Source organism: Falco rusticolus, chromosome 1 (assembly GCF_015220075.1).
Source record: "Falco rusticolus isolate bFalRus1 chromosome 1, bFalRus1.pri, whole genome shotgun sequence".
In the NCBI taxonomy this organism is placed as follows: Eukaryota; Metazoa; Chordata; class Aves; order Falconiformes; family Falconidae; genus Falco; species Falco rusticolus.
In genome coordinates, this window is record NC_051187.1 from 58,971,730 (window position 1) to 58,990,007 (window position 18,278).

General features: G+C 39.0%; 1 protein-coding gene and 1 long non-coding RNA gene across 2 annotated transcripts in view; both read right to left on the reverse strand.

Moving 5' to 3' along the window:
- Positions 1-4,011: 4,011 nt before the first annotated feature.
- On the reverse strand, positions 4,012-13,599 carry LOC119144969. Its single transcript, XR_005103263.1, has 3 exons — positions 13,516-13,599; positions 10,639-10,677; positions 4,012-9,909 (listed from the first exon to the last, which is right to left on the reverse strand). It is a non-coding gene; the product is annotated as an uncharacterized LOC119144969 (long non-coding RNA).
- A 4,134-nt stretch (positions 13,600-17,733) lies between these two features.
- The window catches only part of COL25A1 (collagen type XXV alpha 1 chain), a 310,675-nt gene continuing 310,130 nt past the window's right edge, over positions 17,734-18,278 (reverse strand). Inside the window, exon 34 of the mRNA XM_037393238.1 lies at positions 17,734-17,960. Within this exon, the coding sequence (XP_037249135.1) occupies positions 17,734-17,960 (227 nt within the window). The remainder of the gene's footprint in view (positions 17,961-18,278) is intronic.

Consider the following 18,278-nt stretch of genomic DNA (forward strand, 5'->3'; position numbering starts at 1 on the left):
AGACGAATCTCAAAGGTCTTTTCCAACCTAAACGATCCTTTGATTCTATTTCTTCATGGTTCCCCTTGATGACCATCTCACTGGACGTCAAAGCCCGTAAGAAAAAAGAGGGGACAATTTCATGGGGAAGAATGGCAGAACTCACATCCAGAGGCATTGTGTTTCAGACCAGTTTAGCTGCTGATAGAGCACCTCAGCTTTACCTTCCCCTTCGCATGGATGATGCCCCCCGCTCCTCGGCTGGAGGCTGCTTCGAGAGCTGCATGGGCAGCCAGCAGCAAAACCTGCACCTACTCCCTGCTGCCCATCTGCAGCTCGTCTGTGCCACCTGCAGCTCTGTGTTTGGAAGAGTTTTCAGAGAGCTTATGTAAAGCCACACAATTCCCCTTGCTGATACTTGTCTTTTCTAGATCAGTATCCAGTATCTCATCCCAAATTTTGCAGATGGAAGAAATACACCTCCTGATTTTTACATTTTTTTATATCTGCCTTTCTGCTTCTCTAGTCAAGCACTTCTTTTCCTACAGCCGTTTTCTTGAGCTTCTTCAGACAGTGTTAATTTTGGAACTCCACAGCTTTCACATTCCTGCATTCCTGCTGCATCAGAAGCCTTGCCTCATCAAATCAGCCATGCAGCAGAAGCAGTAGGAGGCACCAGCAGCTACACCTCTTATACCCCAGCAGAGACAGCAGCTGCCTGCTTTCGGTGCCTCATCCAGGCAGAAGAAGGGATGGCCTCAAAAGACATGAAGGTGTCAAAGCTGTCAGCTAGTCAGCTAGGGCAGTATCATACAGGCAGTGATGAGGTTCATTCATGGGTCTCAAGAAGAGAACAGGCATTTAAATCTGCTAACATCCGAGTTGAGCCTGGGATAGAGCCTGTCAGGAATGCTGTCAGCAAACGCTTTTCCATTTTGCCCACCTGTGAAAGCTGGGAAATGATATTTAGCACAGGGCAGATGTAGTTCAAGTTGTACACGTTATATACTGGACATAACTGCAATCCCTTTGAAAGAGTAACATAAAGAAAGGCTAGAGCCAAGGCAGTGAGTGGCAGCATGTGAGTCTGAGTCTGAAAGCATTTCGGGAGAGATGATTTTCCTGCACCCAGCTAGTACCTGCCCTCTGTCAGTGCCAAGCACAGCCTCGTCCCTCCTCCGGGGCTGCTGGGAACACTAACACTGAAAAACTTCAGCTGTTTACGCTCACCTGCCCAGTCTTGCTCTCACAGAAACCCTGGACCACAAAGAGATTTAAGGCACATGCAAATTGCTGTGCTTCTAATCCTTTGCCAGCACGAATTGGCAGCAGCCCTACTTGTATCAGACCTTTTTGTTCCAGGCTCAGCAAAAGATAGTTTGTTCACAGCTAGGTTAATAACTACTTGAATTAATATTAAACTTCATCAGGAAAGCTCAGAGTGGTAGGTGAAGTACCTTGTTAGAATGGGCGGCAGGGCAAGGGCAGGGTTGCTTCCCTGTTCCTTCACAGCCACGGAAAGAGGCTTAACAATCAAGAAAATATCTGTCCCTTGCTCTTAGCTCACAGTTTTTGCACACACTTTTGATAACGTCAGCAGAAGCCAGCCTGCCAGGTCTCACGTAGAGCAGAAGAGGTCTCCCCCTGCCCCGATTAGCAGAGAGAGCCTGCTCAAGACACAGGGCTTTCCTGCACCTTGTCACTTGGCTTTTTTAGACTTCCCCCGCTTCTTCCACTTGCCCTCGTAATGCTGAGGAGTAAATACAAGCAGCTATTTCTCCCCGATATAGTTCCTTTCTTTTCAAAATACTTGCGGTTTTTTAAAAATCCCAAACCATACAGTTTTCTCAGTCCTGCTCTGTTTGCTTTCTGAAAATTTTAACTGATCTTTTCCACACTTGTTTAAGGGCTTAGTCCTGGCAGGGTACCAGCAACCAGCAGCCCGGCTTCCTGCACAAATGATGAAAAGGAGTAAGTATTTCTAAGCACTATTCAAAGTATCCAAGTAAGGTGCCTTTGTCTCCCTATTTAAATGTTTAAGGAGTTACTGTACCTCTGAAAAACAATGTATTGCTGGTGCATCCTGAGAAGCACTACGGGTGGCCAGCGGAAAATGATCTGCGCTCAAGACCTGTTTCAGTGCAGAAAGGTAAAGATGAACAAACCATACCCAGCTGCAGCTTCTCAGGGATAGCCAGCCGCTTGGCATGCGCGCTGGAAGGGGAATGGACTTGCCTGTGCATTGATGGGGTGATCAGTCCAGCAGTCCGAGCCAGCTGAGCGCAGGGTCTGTTAATTGGGTTAAACAGGCCAATTAAATAGGCCTTTACAGGGGAAGGCAGAAAAGGGCAAGATGATGTTACTTACTGGGTTTCAAGGCAGCATCACCTTGCAGAGCCATTCGCATGCTCCCTGGGTCCTGAATAATTTTTGTCAAGAATGAACCAGTAGTGTTTGCAATTCCAGGTTTTTAAATGGCAAATCTATTTTATGCACATCTTTCTGACACAAGCTAATTGAAATAATAGTGAAAATTGATATTTTAGATTATTAATTTTGTTTTGGTCGTATTTGTTTTTGTCAGCTTTATCTCAACCAGAACTAATTACCTCACAACAATCTTAAGACGCCAAAGAGAAGAGAGGTCCTAAAACCTTGAAAAAAGTTGTTAGGTAGTTGTTAGCTCCAGGTGGGAGCAGCCAGACAAAGGTGATCCAGCGAGAGCTCCTGACTGCTTGGTTTAAGTGTGGGCGCTTGGAAAACTCAGTCAAGCTGTAACCTGCACACAGAAAAAGTAATCAGGATATTTATTAATTATAGAACATTGCATTTTGGTGTAAGCACATTAAAAACCTGCATCTTGGTTGATGTGACAGGAGCTGTGTCCACCTTTGATCTCAGAGACAAACTAAAGCAGCTTGAGTACATCTACACTATACACAGGGAGACTGCGATTTCTGAGGAGGTTTGTGTACAGTATTTCCCTGAACACTACAGGTCATATATATATATTTAATGTATATATATGCATATGGACATATGTGCAGCATGGCAGAGCAGGGGCTGCTCTCGGTGTCACCGGGTGCTTCCTCAGGGATGCTGGGCATGTTAACCTGTAAGTACCTCATCTGGGAAAGGGAGAAAAGCTATTTTCAGTTCCCCCAAGAATCTAAAACCTGAACTAGGTAAGACTAACAAACATTTATGAACATTGCCAAGAGTCAAGAACAGAAGTTAAACCCTGGCGGTGCTCATTCTCTCTCTTAGCCTAGAGTGACTATATTTTGGAGGTGAAGGAAGGGGAAACAATGGGAAGTGTTTTGTTTGTCTAAAATATTTTGGGATTTAGAAAACCCAAACGTTTAAATAACATTTTGGAGAGATTACAGTTGCTGCCCAATGTTTTATTTTTCAAAGAAAGTCCTTTGTTCAAAGAGACCCCTGCACATACATGTCTTCTTAGACCAGGGTACTTGAAAATATACCATTTTGCAATAATTACTGTCTTTTCTGAACAAACTGGATCGGTTAATTTTTCACCTTCAGTATTATAGAAGGGGGAGACTGGTGATTTTAAGCTTTATTTCTTTGGATCCTAGGATGCCTATGGACTGGCCTAAGCAAGTTTTAACTTCTGGTTTATACATAGATCCTTGCAGCTTTTCCAGCATGAGGAAAGGCTCTGGTCTGCAGCAAAGCTTCTTCCTTCCTTACTTTTGTGGATGCCCGAAGCCTGAGCGGCCTGTTTACAAAAAGATGACTTAATGGACTTGACTTTGAAGGGAGAAGACACATTAAGAGTAGGAAGAGTGAGGTGGGTTTTTGTTTTATTGCACACTGTAGGAAAATGGAACAGGTTGCAAAGGCCCTGATTTTTGCGTCTTTGTAAATACTGACTCACAGGACCCGCACCAGATTTCAGACTACAGATTAGCACAGTGCAGCACACATTTTTTCCAATCCAGACAGACTAGAACAATTTTTTGCACCTACACTAACAACTTTATAACTATGCAAAATCAGCACCAACGGTTGGATTAATATTTTAATAATTACACACTTTTTACATTATGAAAATAAATCATAAATAGTGTAAAAATAATTCTGAAGATCAACTTCTCACAAGCAAGAAACAAAACCCGAAGTACAAAACTGAAAGAAAACAAAACAGTATTCAACCGAAAAACAAGGAGAAATTTTAATAATAAAAACAAAAGCATGCTGTTTGATCGGGTTCAATTAAGTCAAGACCAGAGGCCACAAGAAAGTGGTAATTAATAACAAATTAAAATGGGTGATTAAAACCTTGCAATTCTTTACACTATTTGTCAAAAGAGGTCTCGTGACATATTTACAATGCTAAGACACTCGGAATATTTGTAGTATTGATAATATGATACTGACCCATGTGTTTTTCCCCCCAAGCATTGTAATCCTTGCCAAATTACCTTACTTTGTATTTTTCTCTCTTCTACTGCATTTATGAGACCATTTCCAATACAAAAATAACGGCACATATTAATGAACTTAAAAAAGTAAAAAATACAAATAAAAATATATAATATTTTCCAAAGGAAAAAGTCAGATACATACATCTTAGTGACATTTTAAAAGTTGTGTGATATTTTCCCAAACATGTACAATAATATAAGAATATCCACATATATGTTAACGATATGTAAAACATTCTTCTACCAACCCAACTTTTCATAATACTTCAGAGAAGTGTGCAAGTACCAATGGTATCTGGGAAATTCATACAATTTCTTTTTTAAATAGAAACAAGTAAAACACTAACGGTCCCAGGTTAAGTTAAGGCCCCCTGTTTTCCAAAGAAAATTCAATTTCCAAGCAGCATTGATAATTGGATGCATTTAAAACCAAAATGAAACAAAAACAACACTCCAAATCCTTTTTTTTTAATGCAAACTCTACTTGTTTTGTGGAGTATGTTTTTCAAATTCTGTCAGAAGCGATGGTGGCAGGCACTTGTTTCTAACAGCATTTAATGAATCCAACCACCATGTAAAATACTTCAATAACAGAGGGTGCAAGAAAACCTTCCTTTGTACATTACAGTAACATTCAAATCCACAAAAACAAGTTGCACAAAGGGGGGGTAAAATTAATCAGATGTTAGTTTTAATTCTGGTCACTGAAATTGAATAATTTTTTGCAGTGACTAAAAATTAGACTGCCACTATTCTTGGCAGATGTTAGTGTTTTGTGTGACTCTTTAGTATGAAAATGTAAGTCTCTCATTAGGTAAAATACAGAGAATAAAAAATGTAATTTAAGATGGTCAAGTGGCAGAGATTGGGAAATTTGAAAGGAAAGGTCTGCTTCTGCATGCCTTGAACATCTTGATCCCATTCAATAGACTGGGAGGATCTCTGCAGTTTTTACTCGCTGAAGTGGTCCTGATGTAAGCAAAACCACACTGCTGAAGTTGATAATATTCCCCTTGCTACTAAGCACAATACCTGGGTCCTTCCTTCTGCACATCCCACTGCGCTTTGCAGGGGAAGGATGCATCGCTCTTCCCATTTCATTGCTGGGGAAAGGGATGCACAGCCAAGTGAAGAGCCCTGCGTGGCTGAGCCCAGGTTTACAATCCCTGTTCTGTGGTGGTCAGTGGGACAACTCTCTCCAAACCCTAACGTGATCCAGGATCCAAACCACATCTTACAACACGGCCCCCAGCCTTATGCAGCACCACCTTCCCACAAGGACCAGAGGTCTGCTTATCTCCACTGGGGTTGCATTGTCTTTTCCGCTGGTGTAACTGGGTAATTGATGCTCACATGCACTCTTCCACAAGGGTAGTGCTCAGTGGAGCCAATGCTATCTTTCCGCACTGCACATCAATCTTAAGAATTTTCCCTTCTTCAGCTCTGTACTTTACACATGTGCAGGTATATGGATTTGATGATTCTGAAAGTCATTCATACTACTGACACAGTACACTAAAAGAATATATAAATAGCTGGATGAAGAGTGTCATTCTGCTTTGCTACACTATCAGAACACGACATCAAAATCAGCAATAAATAAAAATATAAGTCAAAAAATACATTGTTTCATTGTTCCATGAATTAACTTTTCATGCTTTACCTCAGGAAAAAATAAAAAGGTGTCCAAAGCATCCTGAAAGAAAGATTCCCCATAGCTAATCTATGAATATGAAGACAAGGACCATGTATGTCAGACATATTCCATACAGTGCTTAAAAGACTTGCTGCTTCTGTAGCAGGACTTCTGCACAATATGGTTATAGCACACTGGAGTAACAGATTACAAAACTTGGTATGAAACAAATACTGAAAACTCTCAAAGAAACAAGAATTAATTATACCTGAAAAGTCAGGGATATAGAAACTGTGTAGACTAATACCACTACACATTTCTACCACTGAAAAGACTGGTAGAGGAACTACTGTTCCTGTCACAAACTAAACAAAATAAATCATAACTATTTGGAGGAATGCTACTAAAAGATACAACAACACACAGGTGTTTCAAACTGTAGCTTTGCCGTCAAAAGAGAAAAGATATACTAGCACCAAAAATAGCTGCTTTTTCAGCAAAATAAACATGTTGCAAGTCTTCACAGGGTGCTTTTCTTGATGAAATATTAAACTAAATTATTTTGTTTTCTTGTACTGAACATGCCACTTTTCTAGATACTGTTAGGTTTCATTTCAAATCAATCTTTGAGATGCAAATCTTAATGTCAAAGCTATGTATGTAGTTTAGCTTGTCAGATTTAATTGTTTATCTGCTGTTCACCCATGGTCATTTAAATGGAATGAACCTTTCATGATATTGAACAATACAGAAGTTTAAAAAAATTCAGTTAGATTATTTGGGGAAAAAAAGTATTCCTACCTGGCAGGAGTTAAAGAAAGAAATTAATTTACAAGACAGAAAAGAAACTGAATAAAGGTGCTTAAGTATTTCTTCAGCAGTTCTCAGTGTCAGGGTGCTAAAAGAAAACTGAGTTTTGACTAACACTTAACAGTAGCGTCTGTATTTTCTGAATGAAGAAATCATGAACCAAGGTTCTGCTAGCTTTATTGATTCATATAGAAAGGGATGCTACGAGGACAGTTTAAAAATATAGATACAGAAATTTAAAAACTATGAAAGTGCTAATAACAGCATGCATTTAATAGCTCTTTATCTTGTTGCTATTTCTTAAATGAGTTGTGTTTCTGGACAGTCTCGGTATGGAATTGCTAAAACACCTAGCCAGATAATAAACATTCTACTTGATTTTGCATTTGAATACTCTGAGGACATTAAAAAAATATTTCATCTTACTGTATGATTGCCAGTATTCGATATTTTATAAAAAACATTCAACTACTAGTCATCATGTCTATAATATACCTAGCCAAATGTGCCAAGTCAGGACATAGGCATAAGAGACTCACTTTTGTTAGGTGGGCAGCTTGCTCCTCAGCCGGTTGTTTTTTGAGGCAGCGCTTCTTAAACAAGCAGACTGAAACTGCCAAGCTGGAGGGCTTCCATGCTGCTCCACTCGTCCGCTTTCTGGAAAGTCCCTCATTCACATTACTGCTGTAGCACTCTGATTATTAACGTTTTACATTCAGTCTATGCCACATGAAGGCTTTTACTATTGTATCATGATTATTGAAACAGGTTGATACTTGCACGTCTGCAAATTTAAGCAAAGAAATTTTTCCTCGTATCTATGAACACTTGTTTATTTTTGGAAAGATGGAATTGATCAGTAAAAATATGTATAAATTCAGTATATATATCTATATAGTGCTGGAATTTTGTTTTTATTAATAAGGTACTACTAGATGGAGGCCACTAAACTAATTCTTAGTTTTAAAAATCTGTGGAAGATCTTCCCCTATGAAATGCTGGTTTTGTCTCTGATATACCAAAATGACAGTAAAGACTTAGCAAAGTGAAAGACTGCATTATAGTGGCATTTCCATTGATTGAGATTGTGAAGCAATACAAAAAGTGCAACCACAGCAGGTCCCCATCTTCTCATGATTCAGAAATGATGGAGCAAAGAAAAATATGTATTCCATGAAGGGCAAGGTGCCTTCACATGGATGGAGACAGGCTGTCTTCAACTTCAGTTTTGGTCTACGTATGAAAGACAACTCAGGAAAAGTAACTAAAGAAGTTTGTGATCATCCTGCTATACACTAGGAACAGAAGTGATATAAAAAGAATTTCCATCTGCCAAATATGGCACCATTTCTCATAAACTAGTCTCTCAAACTAACTACAGCGCACCATATGAAGACTCAAAACTGGAAAAAAATACTTCATGGCAAAAACTACAAATGTGCACAAAATAAGCAATAAAAAAAGCGGGGAAGCAAAATGTTGCCAACGTTTCTCTAGAAAGCTAGTCATCTGAACAGAAATGGAGAAGTATCGACACCTTTAACAGTGTAGTGCGATGACAAGCGTGCAGCCGTAATCACACAGACTTGTTTCTCTCCAATGTTTTTTGAGTAATAATGTCCACTAAGGTCACTGTAACAGCAGAAAAGGAACAAGATGAATAAATCAGTCTGTGAAATACAAACATAAACTCTTTTTTTTTTTCTTTTTAGACTTAAAGGCTTCAAAGACTCTGAAATAAAAACCATTAATACTGAAACAAGATGAACATGTGGCTTGAAGTATTTTCTTCAATACCATCACTCCAAATGTTGAATACATTATTGAAATGCATCCTTTATGGCAACAGTTATGGGAAAAGGTAACAAAATTAACCATAGCTTCCAAAATTCTGCAAAGAAGTTCAGCTAGATTTGTGTAATTTAAACTGAATCACCTGAAAACCACACCATGGTACATAATGTCTCTGGTCAGTTCCATTATCCTCCTCCTCTGGAGGATGTTCCAATTCATCCCCACCACAAGAATGCTTTTTCCTCCAGCAGTCCCAAAACACAATATGCAGAGTACATACTCTGTCCATCCTTGAACAAGGTTGAGAAGCTTCTGGTCTCAGGTGGTGTCTGCCATCAAATGATCCCTTGCAGCACCTCTGTAACCTTTTCAAACAACCCACAGAGAAGTCTGGTTTCTTCTTCAAACTTCTTTCCTTCTTGATTAAGGACTCGACAGGGCCTATCGTGAATGTCTTCACAACCATGAGCAGTGCAAGGCAAACCGACGCTGATTAACAGGCAGGACCCTCTTTGATCAAAGGGACCAAGTGACCCGCAAGACTGGAAGCCATCCACCTGCAGTTGGAACTCTATTCCCCAAAAATTCAAGGCCTTTTTCTATCCTCCTTTGGTTTATCTCTTTTTAGCAATAAGCCATGGTGTGACTCCCTTGAGATGACAAAAGGAAACAATTCAGAAGCTGGAATCAAAGGTCACTGTGAGCAGCCATTTAGTATGTGACATGATCACACAACAAGCAGGTTTGGCACACAAATTCATGCTTTTAGTCCGTACAAGCAGATATGGTGGCATGAATCAGTGAAGTGTTTAAGATGGACATGGAAGCCAAGTCAGTAAACTCCAACGGCAGCTGGTACAGTACATTTCATAGCATTTTGCTCTTATTTGGTCACAATTTCTTGTAAACTAGTTCATGGAACTCATTGTCCATGTAGGTCCACAAGCCAAAATATAAGAATTTACAGAAATAATCAGATTTCTATTATTGATCTTTGTATTGAGATATCTCTCTCTCATTAGAGAGAGAATCTCTGCAGGTTTACCCTGCAGTTATGTATCATCTAACTGCAGATATGAGTGAAAACAAGATGTACACATGGACTATTGCAAACAAGTAGAAGCAGCTACATGTAAACATATCTCAGACTTGTAAAATCAAATTTTCAGTTTTCAACTATAAATACAAAAAGTGGAGCATTATATACACAACTTCATGCTTGTAAGGTTAGATTCATCACTGCAAAGACAAAAAGAGATACAGATTAATCAAATTAGTAAATTTCTATTTCAAATTTCTATTCCAAATACATAGATATAGCAGAGTTGCAAATATGGATAGCTATTTCCTCAGCACCGGCTATTCTTCAGAGATAAACACGCCCAGGGTCTCATGTATGCTTTATGTTTTCAAATGTACACAAGTATCCTTCCATTTAGATTAGTCTGAAATCTCTGTTTTTAAATCTAGCACTGCCTAGGTTAAATCTTTACTGAAATAGTGTTGTCAGTTAACATTAGCATACAATGTAACAGCCAAGAGAATGTACTGAAGAATAGAAAGGTAAGGCAAAGAGAAAGACAGGATGCACTGCTGTTCTACGTGTCCCAGAAAAATAATCTAAGAGATCAATATAAATATTTGAAAAAATGCCCTACCCATGAGCTTTTATAAAGAATGGGAAGCAGTGGTCATGTGCACAAACCAAAGTATGTGTGAGTCTTCATATGAATGAGAAAAGTCGTAGACTTTCCAGAAATCTAATGCCAACTGTTTCTGCCTCAATGAGTTATTACTTCTACATATTTTACAACCTTAGCACACCAGCTGCTGTGATGGAGAGGCCTTGTTCTGTGTTGTGAGAGGCTCTGAAGTATATTCTGATACTGTTCAGTATGACTGTGACAGGCTTTTCTGTGTGCCGAGGATGTACTGCCCCTGAAAAGAAAAAAGCTCTGCGCATCCTACCTTTTGCCAACAGCCAGGCATTGGTAATCCATCGGGACCCTGTTTCAAGGGGAGGGAGGAAAAACAAAAAAAGGCATAGTTAAGTTTGATAGTATAGATAAGCCATCAATATCTGTTAGAACAGCTGAAGCAGCTCTGACTTACTATCTAGTAAGTAGCTACCAGTTCCTAACTTATTTCCTCTCTTGTTTTCAAGAAGGAAAAGCCAAAGGAGAGAAGGTTTACACTGTAAATACATATGTGTGCCTCTCTGCCATAAAGAATTTTTTTCCCCCTAAATCATTAGAACATCTTCATCAGTTTCATACTGCTGTTAGAGCTCAGGCTGCACATTATTTTAAATATAATCTGTTATTCACAACAATCTGTAGCTGAATGTACCAGATCAATGAGCAAAAAGATATTATCACTTTTATCTGGAGGATATTGTGTTTTATGGGTCCTAGTACAAAGTTAATCAAATGATAAGATAGTGAGACTCAAATTTGGGTATTTTCTATTCAGTTTCATTCTTAGCTTTTAAATGAAGCAGCAAAATCTTAAGGCCTGAACATACCTCAACTGACATAGTGGAAGAAGATGTCAGTGGTAAGAGGAGGGCAGTACGGAAGCATTGATTATTTCATCACTTGGACAATATGGCCATCTAATTTCTTCTTATGCTAGTGAGAGTCACTCCATTTCTTTTCTGTCACCACCCTGCTTTCACATATCTTCATGTGTCCAGTAAGATCAGAGCCAACTTTTGACCACAGTCATACTGCTTTTCATGAAACTCATTCCAATTTACATTGGTATACAGCTTATCCAGAGAGTTGTAAGCTCAGAATTAGGAGCAGATACTATGTCATTAGACTATACAATGAGCAAAAAAAAAAAAAAAAAAAAGATTGGGCCTTGACATTTTTTAGAATATAGAATAACAGTACTTATTATCTTACTTTACATGTGAAGGTAGTGGTTAATGAGAATTTTTAATGTGCTTGTATGTAATCTGGTGGGAATGGCTTGCTGCTTAAGGCAAGAAACAGTGCTGTTTGCTTAGCAGCTTGTTCTAGTAATTACCTATGAACGCAGTATTTTTCATCCATCAATGACTGTTAGTGAATCTCCAGATATAAATGATAATATAGAGACAGAGAAACATTTTTGAATTACAAAAGCATGCTTGATTATCCCCAACAAAACATGAGATATGGTTACCATTAATTGGAAGCAAACAAAATGGACTATGGAATAATCTTAATGGACTATGTATTTAAGATTAAAATCCACTGACTTCAAATTAGATGTGCTATAGTTGAAACAAAATCTACTTAATTTAACATTCATCTTAGAGAACCGTGCTTAACCACCAAACAATATCAGAACATGCAGATCAAATTTTACTGTGAACAATTAAAAAGAAAATTTTCATTGTATCTTTAGGATATGTGTATGTACTGTTCCTTTTTTTTTTTTAAAATGGTAAAGAATTTAAACTTACTTTGCCATTAAATAAAAATCACTGTTGCCAGATTGGTACAAGGGAGAGGGTCAACAAGTAGCATTTTAGTATAGGTGGGAACTTGAATTCATGCTAACATAGGGTGGGGAGTGTCGTGTGTATTCCAGGAAAGTAAGTTCCAAGGGTAAGACCATTAAATTGAAGACGTTAAATAACAAAGACAGTGAGGGTTTGGGCTGCAGACTGTTATCTTCTTACAAACCTCAGGTAAGCTTGTCATTTCCAGATCTCTTTGAATACTATTTGATTAACAGGCCAGGCACCAAGAATATTACTTGGGTAACGCCTGGGAGATCAGGCTCCAGCTTGTTTTAATGGAAAGCTATGACTTGATTTTTAGAACTAATATTTACATCGTTCTGTACATGACACTCATTTGACCAAATCATGAAAACATGCACCTAAGACTGCATGGATTTGAAAGGAAGTCCAGGGTGCAGAGTAGCTCTGGGGCAGGCTAGGGTGAAGAACTGAGCCAGTGCAGACAGAAGTCATCAGACTTGATTAGAGGTGGAGGTGGAGGTTGTGCTGGATTTCTACAAAGACTTGCGTTCAGGGTGAGTAAGGCAATAGGTATTTTGTGAGGAAAATAACAAACCAAAGATTCTCAGGGAAAATGTAGGAAGGACACAAACTTACAAGTTGCCATGTGATGTGGGAGCAAACTACTGAGAGTTAGGTTTGAGGTGTCAACAAAAATGTGTGTTCTCTCATTGCCGTTAGGATCACTGAAGCAACTGGTTTGTTCATGCACATGCATGTATTACATGAATAATGTAAAGTCAGCTCAGAAAAACATTACTTTACATTGAGAATGGCTGACTACAAACAAAGGAACTGCATGCAGGGTTGGTAGGAAAGAGAAATACTGTACCAATTGGCAAGGGGCATCCAGCCCATCCAGACCAGGCTGGCCTGGCTCCCCTTTTTCCCCCTTAATTCCACGGAATCCCTGTTTGTAAAGATTAACTTGCAATGTTACTATCAAGGAAATGCCTTCAGTATTGACTTAGCTGGAGTGAACAAATAACAACAGAGAGGCAAGAGGAGCAAGCTGACCACCGTGGCACAATTTCGACGACTCTGGCACATCCAAAATTTGGTTTCTTGCCAACATGTTTGGTAGAAAATGAAATAAAGCACCAACAAAAGCCACAAATTTAGTCTGAAGGTCTTAAGTATGGTGCTTTAAACCAAACGAGGAGGTTGACAAACAAGGACTGCTTGAGAATTTGCCAAGAACTTAAGATACTGCATTAACAATGGGTAACAGGTGACACAGTAGCTGGTGCTCGTTCCTCTCCCCTCATTTCTTATTCCATCAGTCTACAGCAGGGCAATCGATTGTCCAATACACAAGTGAGACGTACCAATGGGCAAGGTGCATCTAATCCAGGAGCACCCTGTTCTCCTTTCTCCCCTTTAGGCCCCTTTTTGCCTTTCTTTCCCTTTTCCCCCTGTGGATACAATGGTTTGGATAAAACAAGTTTCATTCTTTTGGAAAAAAAAAATTAAAGAAATATTGGTTTAAAAGTTTGGGTTTTTTCTTTTTAAGCCAATGGAGAGCTGAAAGGACACTTACCACTGTGTTCTGGTTTGGATGGTGCATTATGTGGAAAAATAAATTACATGATCACAAGCAAGAACTGCAATCAGTCGGTATTAGTTTGTGTTGGTATTTCATACCAGTATTATGAATGTTTTGAATCCTAGAACAGGGCTTGAAATCACTGATTTCTTGAGACAGAGGCAAATCTGCAAATCCTCCCCATCCACATCCACACAGTAAGATGTCTCCTTTTTGTTTTAAGTGGTAGTACTGAAGTGCACATGCACGGTAAGCTGAATTTGTCAGCTTCCCTAGATTTGTCACTAGTCAGAAGTGACTTTGCAGTAGCAGAGTACATCAGCTCAGTCTCTGTGAAAAAAAGGCCTGTGGCACGGATGCTTTGCAAGGATGGCTGGTCTCTGGCTAAATTCTATCAGCTTCCACGGTGCCATGTCATGGGTGAACTGGCCTTTGCTGAACTGACCCTTTGCATTCCGGTAAGAGTTTGGGACAAATCCTGTTCTTAGTGGTGTTGACAGAAATCCACAGACATTACTGAGGGTGCACTCTTGTCATTCCAAATACAACACAACCATTTCAAACCCTGTTACAGGAATTAAAACATTCAAGCTGCTTGATGGAGAGGTGCTATGACACTTTCAATGATTTCATAATGTCTTGGTATCATAGAGTAATCAGAAGTGATAATTAGACTCTTTATTTAAATATTCCAAATTTTAAATGGTCCCTCTACTGCAGGCAACATTTCATCTAATTATTTTACTGAAATTCAGTCCTTTGATTTCATAGTGAGTTTTCTTTTAAGATATAAAACTCACAATGCTTTAATTACTCATGGAAATGAGTTGACTTCCCTCAACAAAGCTACCTGCAAAGAAGACCTCACCTTCAAGCAGTATAAAATGTTTAGAGAGTTCATTTTATAATCGATTTCACACCAGTTGATCACAATGGTAAATGAGTTTCAGGTTTGCTCTCAATTTCACAAAAATCATAAAAGGTTCTGTTAAAAAAAAAAAAAAGAAACAAATTGGACTAGGATTGTAAAAAATGGGATAGGAAGGATGAGTAAATCAGGAATATCACAAAGAAATGGGAAAAATAGTCATAGGAAAATTAGTATGATATTGGAGAACCAGCAAGCGAGGTTGTGGCTATTGGGAGGATTTAATTTGTGAGGAAAAGGGTAAAAAAGACAGAGGAATTGTAAGGAATGAAGGTAGAAGGAGAAGGAAGGAATGCCCCTTTGGAAAGACAGACGGATTTTGGTGAAGCATAGTACATAGACATTTAAATAGTTCCACACCAGTACAGAAAGACTTAATCCATTAACAAGAGAGAAAAATTCTTTTTACACAATTAATTAGCTATATCATATTTAAAAAAGAAAAGAAAGCACATTATTCATTTAATATCACAGCATACTTGACTCATTCAAATGAAAAAAAAACTTTTCTGTGAACAAAACATACTGCATTCATGACATGATAGGAACAGAGTTTCTTGTCTACCTTGTCTGTGTGCCAAAAAGTCACAGGATAATATTTAGGGAAACATCAACCCAAACATTACCCTTCTTTACCAAATTATGAGACTGTCATGTAAAAAAAATCCCCGGGAGTCAGGAACTGTAAATTGGCTAGGTTTTCATCTTAAATCTGCAAACACAACAGTATAGCACAGAAGCCCAACAATTTCAGAGTCAAATCTCATGTTATTTGTGCTTGATGTTAACGCCAATATATTTGCTGCGAGTGTATGCAAGCACAGAGCATGGACATACTCCAAAAAATATTCTGAAAATGGACAGTACAGTTTGGTTTCTGACTTTTTTTTTATCTTCAGGACTTTTAATTCTTTAACTTGTGTTACAAGTCAGCAGACAACTATTTAAACTTCCAGTTTTGCAGGGCAAACCTACAATCTTATTCAAAACAATGCAGCAGTCATCTGTGTAGAGAATGGTCTGGATTTTCTAAATACTTTACTACTTTTTTTGGCAGACTGAGTTCTTGTCTCTTAATCTTCACCTCCTTGCTCTGAACTACAGAGATCCATAGGAGATATGGAAAACCTATATCTGATGAAGATTAAAATAAATCCTTCCTGCCCTTTCTCAGTGCCTAGAGAAATACAAATTTGTGGCACTTCTGAAACACTGTTATGGTCGGAACAATCTCTGATCTTCACATGCATAGATTTTCATCAGTGCGGAATGTTGGGTGGTAAGGATGGTGCCCTTCCAGCCACTGTTGTGATACATCATACTCCTCTGTCAATATTTATTACAAGAGACACAACTGCACATTTGGGATCAGGGCCCTCTTCCCTCCCTCTCCCCACAACCCCATGTCTACCTTTTGTTAAAGGCAATTCCTTTTTTAAAAGATTTTTTTTTTTTAGTTTTATTCATACAACCTGCAAATAGAAATTCAATTGTACAAACCTTTTTCAGGCCGAGTGCTCCTGGACCATAATTTTATATAAGTAATTACAGCTAGAACACTTAAAAATTATTTTTACAGCCAAGTTAAGCAGACATTATAATGCAAACACTGACTTGCTTTCACTGTAGCAGATCTACTGACAAGTTACAATAAAAATCATCAGTCTAGAACTCATCTCAAACTGAAGAAGTAAAGATATAATCCCTACCTATCATAGTGTGTCTATGAAAAAACTGTGTCACTGGTTCTTAATAAAATGTTAATAATGATATAGAGTTTTGCAATGCAACTCTAATTAAGTTTCTTAACTAGAAACTCGCTAATCTCACCTTGTGCGATGTCAGTCTAACAGCCAATACTGTAAGGAATATTTAAAAACCAAGAAATCGTGAGCTGGACCCTCAGTTTGTAAACTGGTTTATCTCTGTTGAAATTGGTAGTGTTACACAAATTTGGTCATAGATATTTAGCAATTAACATGAGGAAAAAGACCAGAACTGAGAAAATTTGTTATAATGAAAGCTTCTATTAATTGCATTACTTTGTGTCTTTTGAGAGTCAGCCTTCCATTTGGAAAAGGAACAGTTGATGCAGCTGAGGTGGTTTTGGTAAAACCAGTTTACTTGCAAGTAACAAGTATTCCCTCACCTTTGGAAAAAATGTGTTGAAACTGTGAAACTGAAGTCTCTTTCCCAGAGGTCTCAGTTGTATCTTCACCAATTTTTCACTAAGAAAGAACTTCCTTTGCTTTCTAATTTGCTTTGAATATTCTAGGAATTTTTAATGCAGAGATTACATCTCCATTTTTGCTTTACAGATTTTCTGGCAATCCTTTTAACCTGAACACTGTTAAGATAATGTGGTTTCTGAAACATCTGTCAGATTTGCTAAGTACTTTATCCCATGCATTCTCCTCAAGAAACAAGTTTCACCTTTTCCCAAATTTTTAGGGGGGTGGGGCACCAGACTCCTGCAGCCCAGCAGATCAAGGCTACACAGGCAGCCTGAATCACAACTAAGCGCCAGAACCAGCCTCACCGTGCCTTGTGGCCACACACAATTCACATGTAGAACTCCCTTGCCCTCTTGGAACTGGAGGGCCTATGTTCGAGCTATTTAGTCAGTTTCTGGGAATAATCAACTAACACTCAAAAGCAGCATGCTGGACTCTAGGACTTTAAAATATTTCTACATCCTGAGTGCAAGAATCTCAGCTGTTCCATTTTCATGTGATATCATATTTGTACAAGCCAACTGTTTTTCCAGCTTTTCTTCCAGAGATCTGAGGTTCTGATGGCTGTATTTTATCTGCCTATCTCTAGCTGTACAAGGAAACATAGAGTCTTAAAGGTCAGGTTGCAAGGGACTTCTGCACGTGACCTAGTCTAACTTTGTACCCTGAGCAGGACGATTCCCTGACCCCAGACTGGGTCAGACCAGAGCAGGTCCTGCAGTCCTCCTTGGGCAGTGGTTCAGCCACCTGTCTGGGTAAACTGTCCCAGTGCTGCGTTGCCCTCCTAGTGAACAAGGTTTTCCTCATAGCCACTCTCAGCCTCCCAGGAGCAGCTAGCTCATGGTCCTGTGTTTTCCCATTTGCCATTAACCAGAAGAGTTTTGCTCCACCATCTTTGTACCTCCCCTTCAAGCAGCTTGGCCTCCTCTTTGTCAGACCGAGCCAGTGCACATCCTTCCAGCCTCTTCTGCTGGTTGCACGTGCCCCAGCCCCCTGTCAGCTTGGTAGCCTTCTTCATCTCCAAGTTCTCAAGTTTTTCTTGAACTGGGAGGCTGAAAACACCACCTGCAGTTTTCAAGCAACCTCACTAGGATTGATTAGAGAATAACTTATTTTATTCTTCTGGACATGACTCCTCTAATGTATCCCAGTATGAGAACATACTGTTAACCTCATTCAGGTTGGCACCTACCGAATCTCCCACTAGGCACAGGCTGGCCATTTTGCCAGTCATCTATCAGAGCTGGCAGTTATCTGTTACACCTTTCTACTAATAACTACTCTCAAAAAATAAAGCTATTTGCTTGTGACAGAAAGATCTGTAGTCTTTGACAGCAAGCAAGAGCTCACCATTCATTGTGATTACTCTGCCAGGTCAGACAC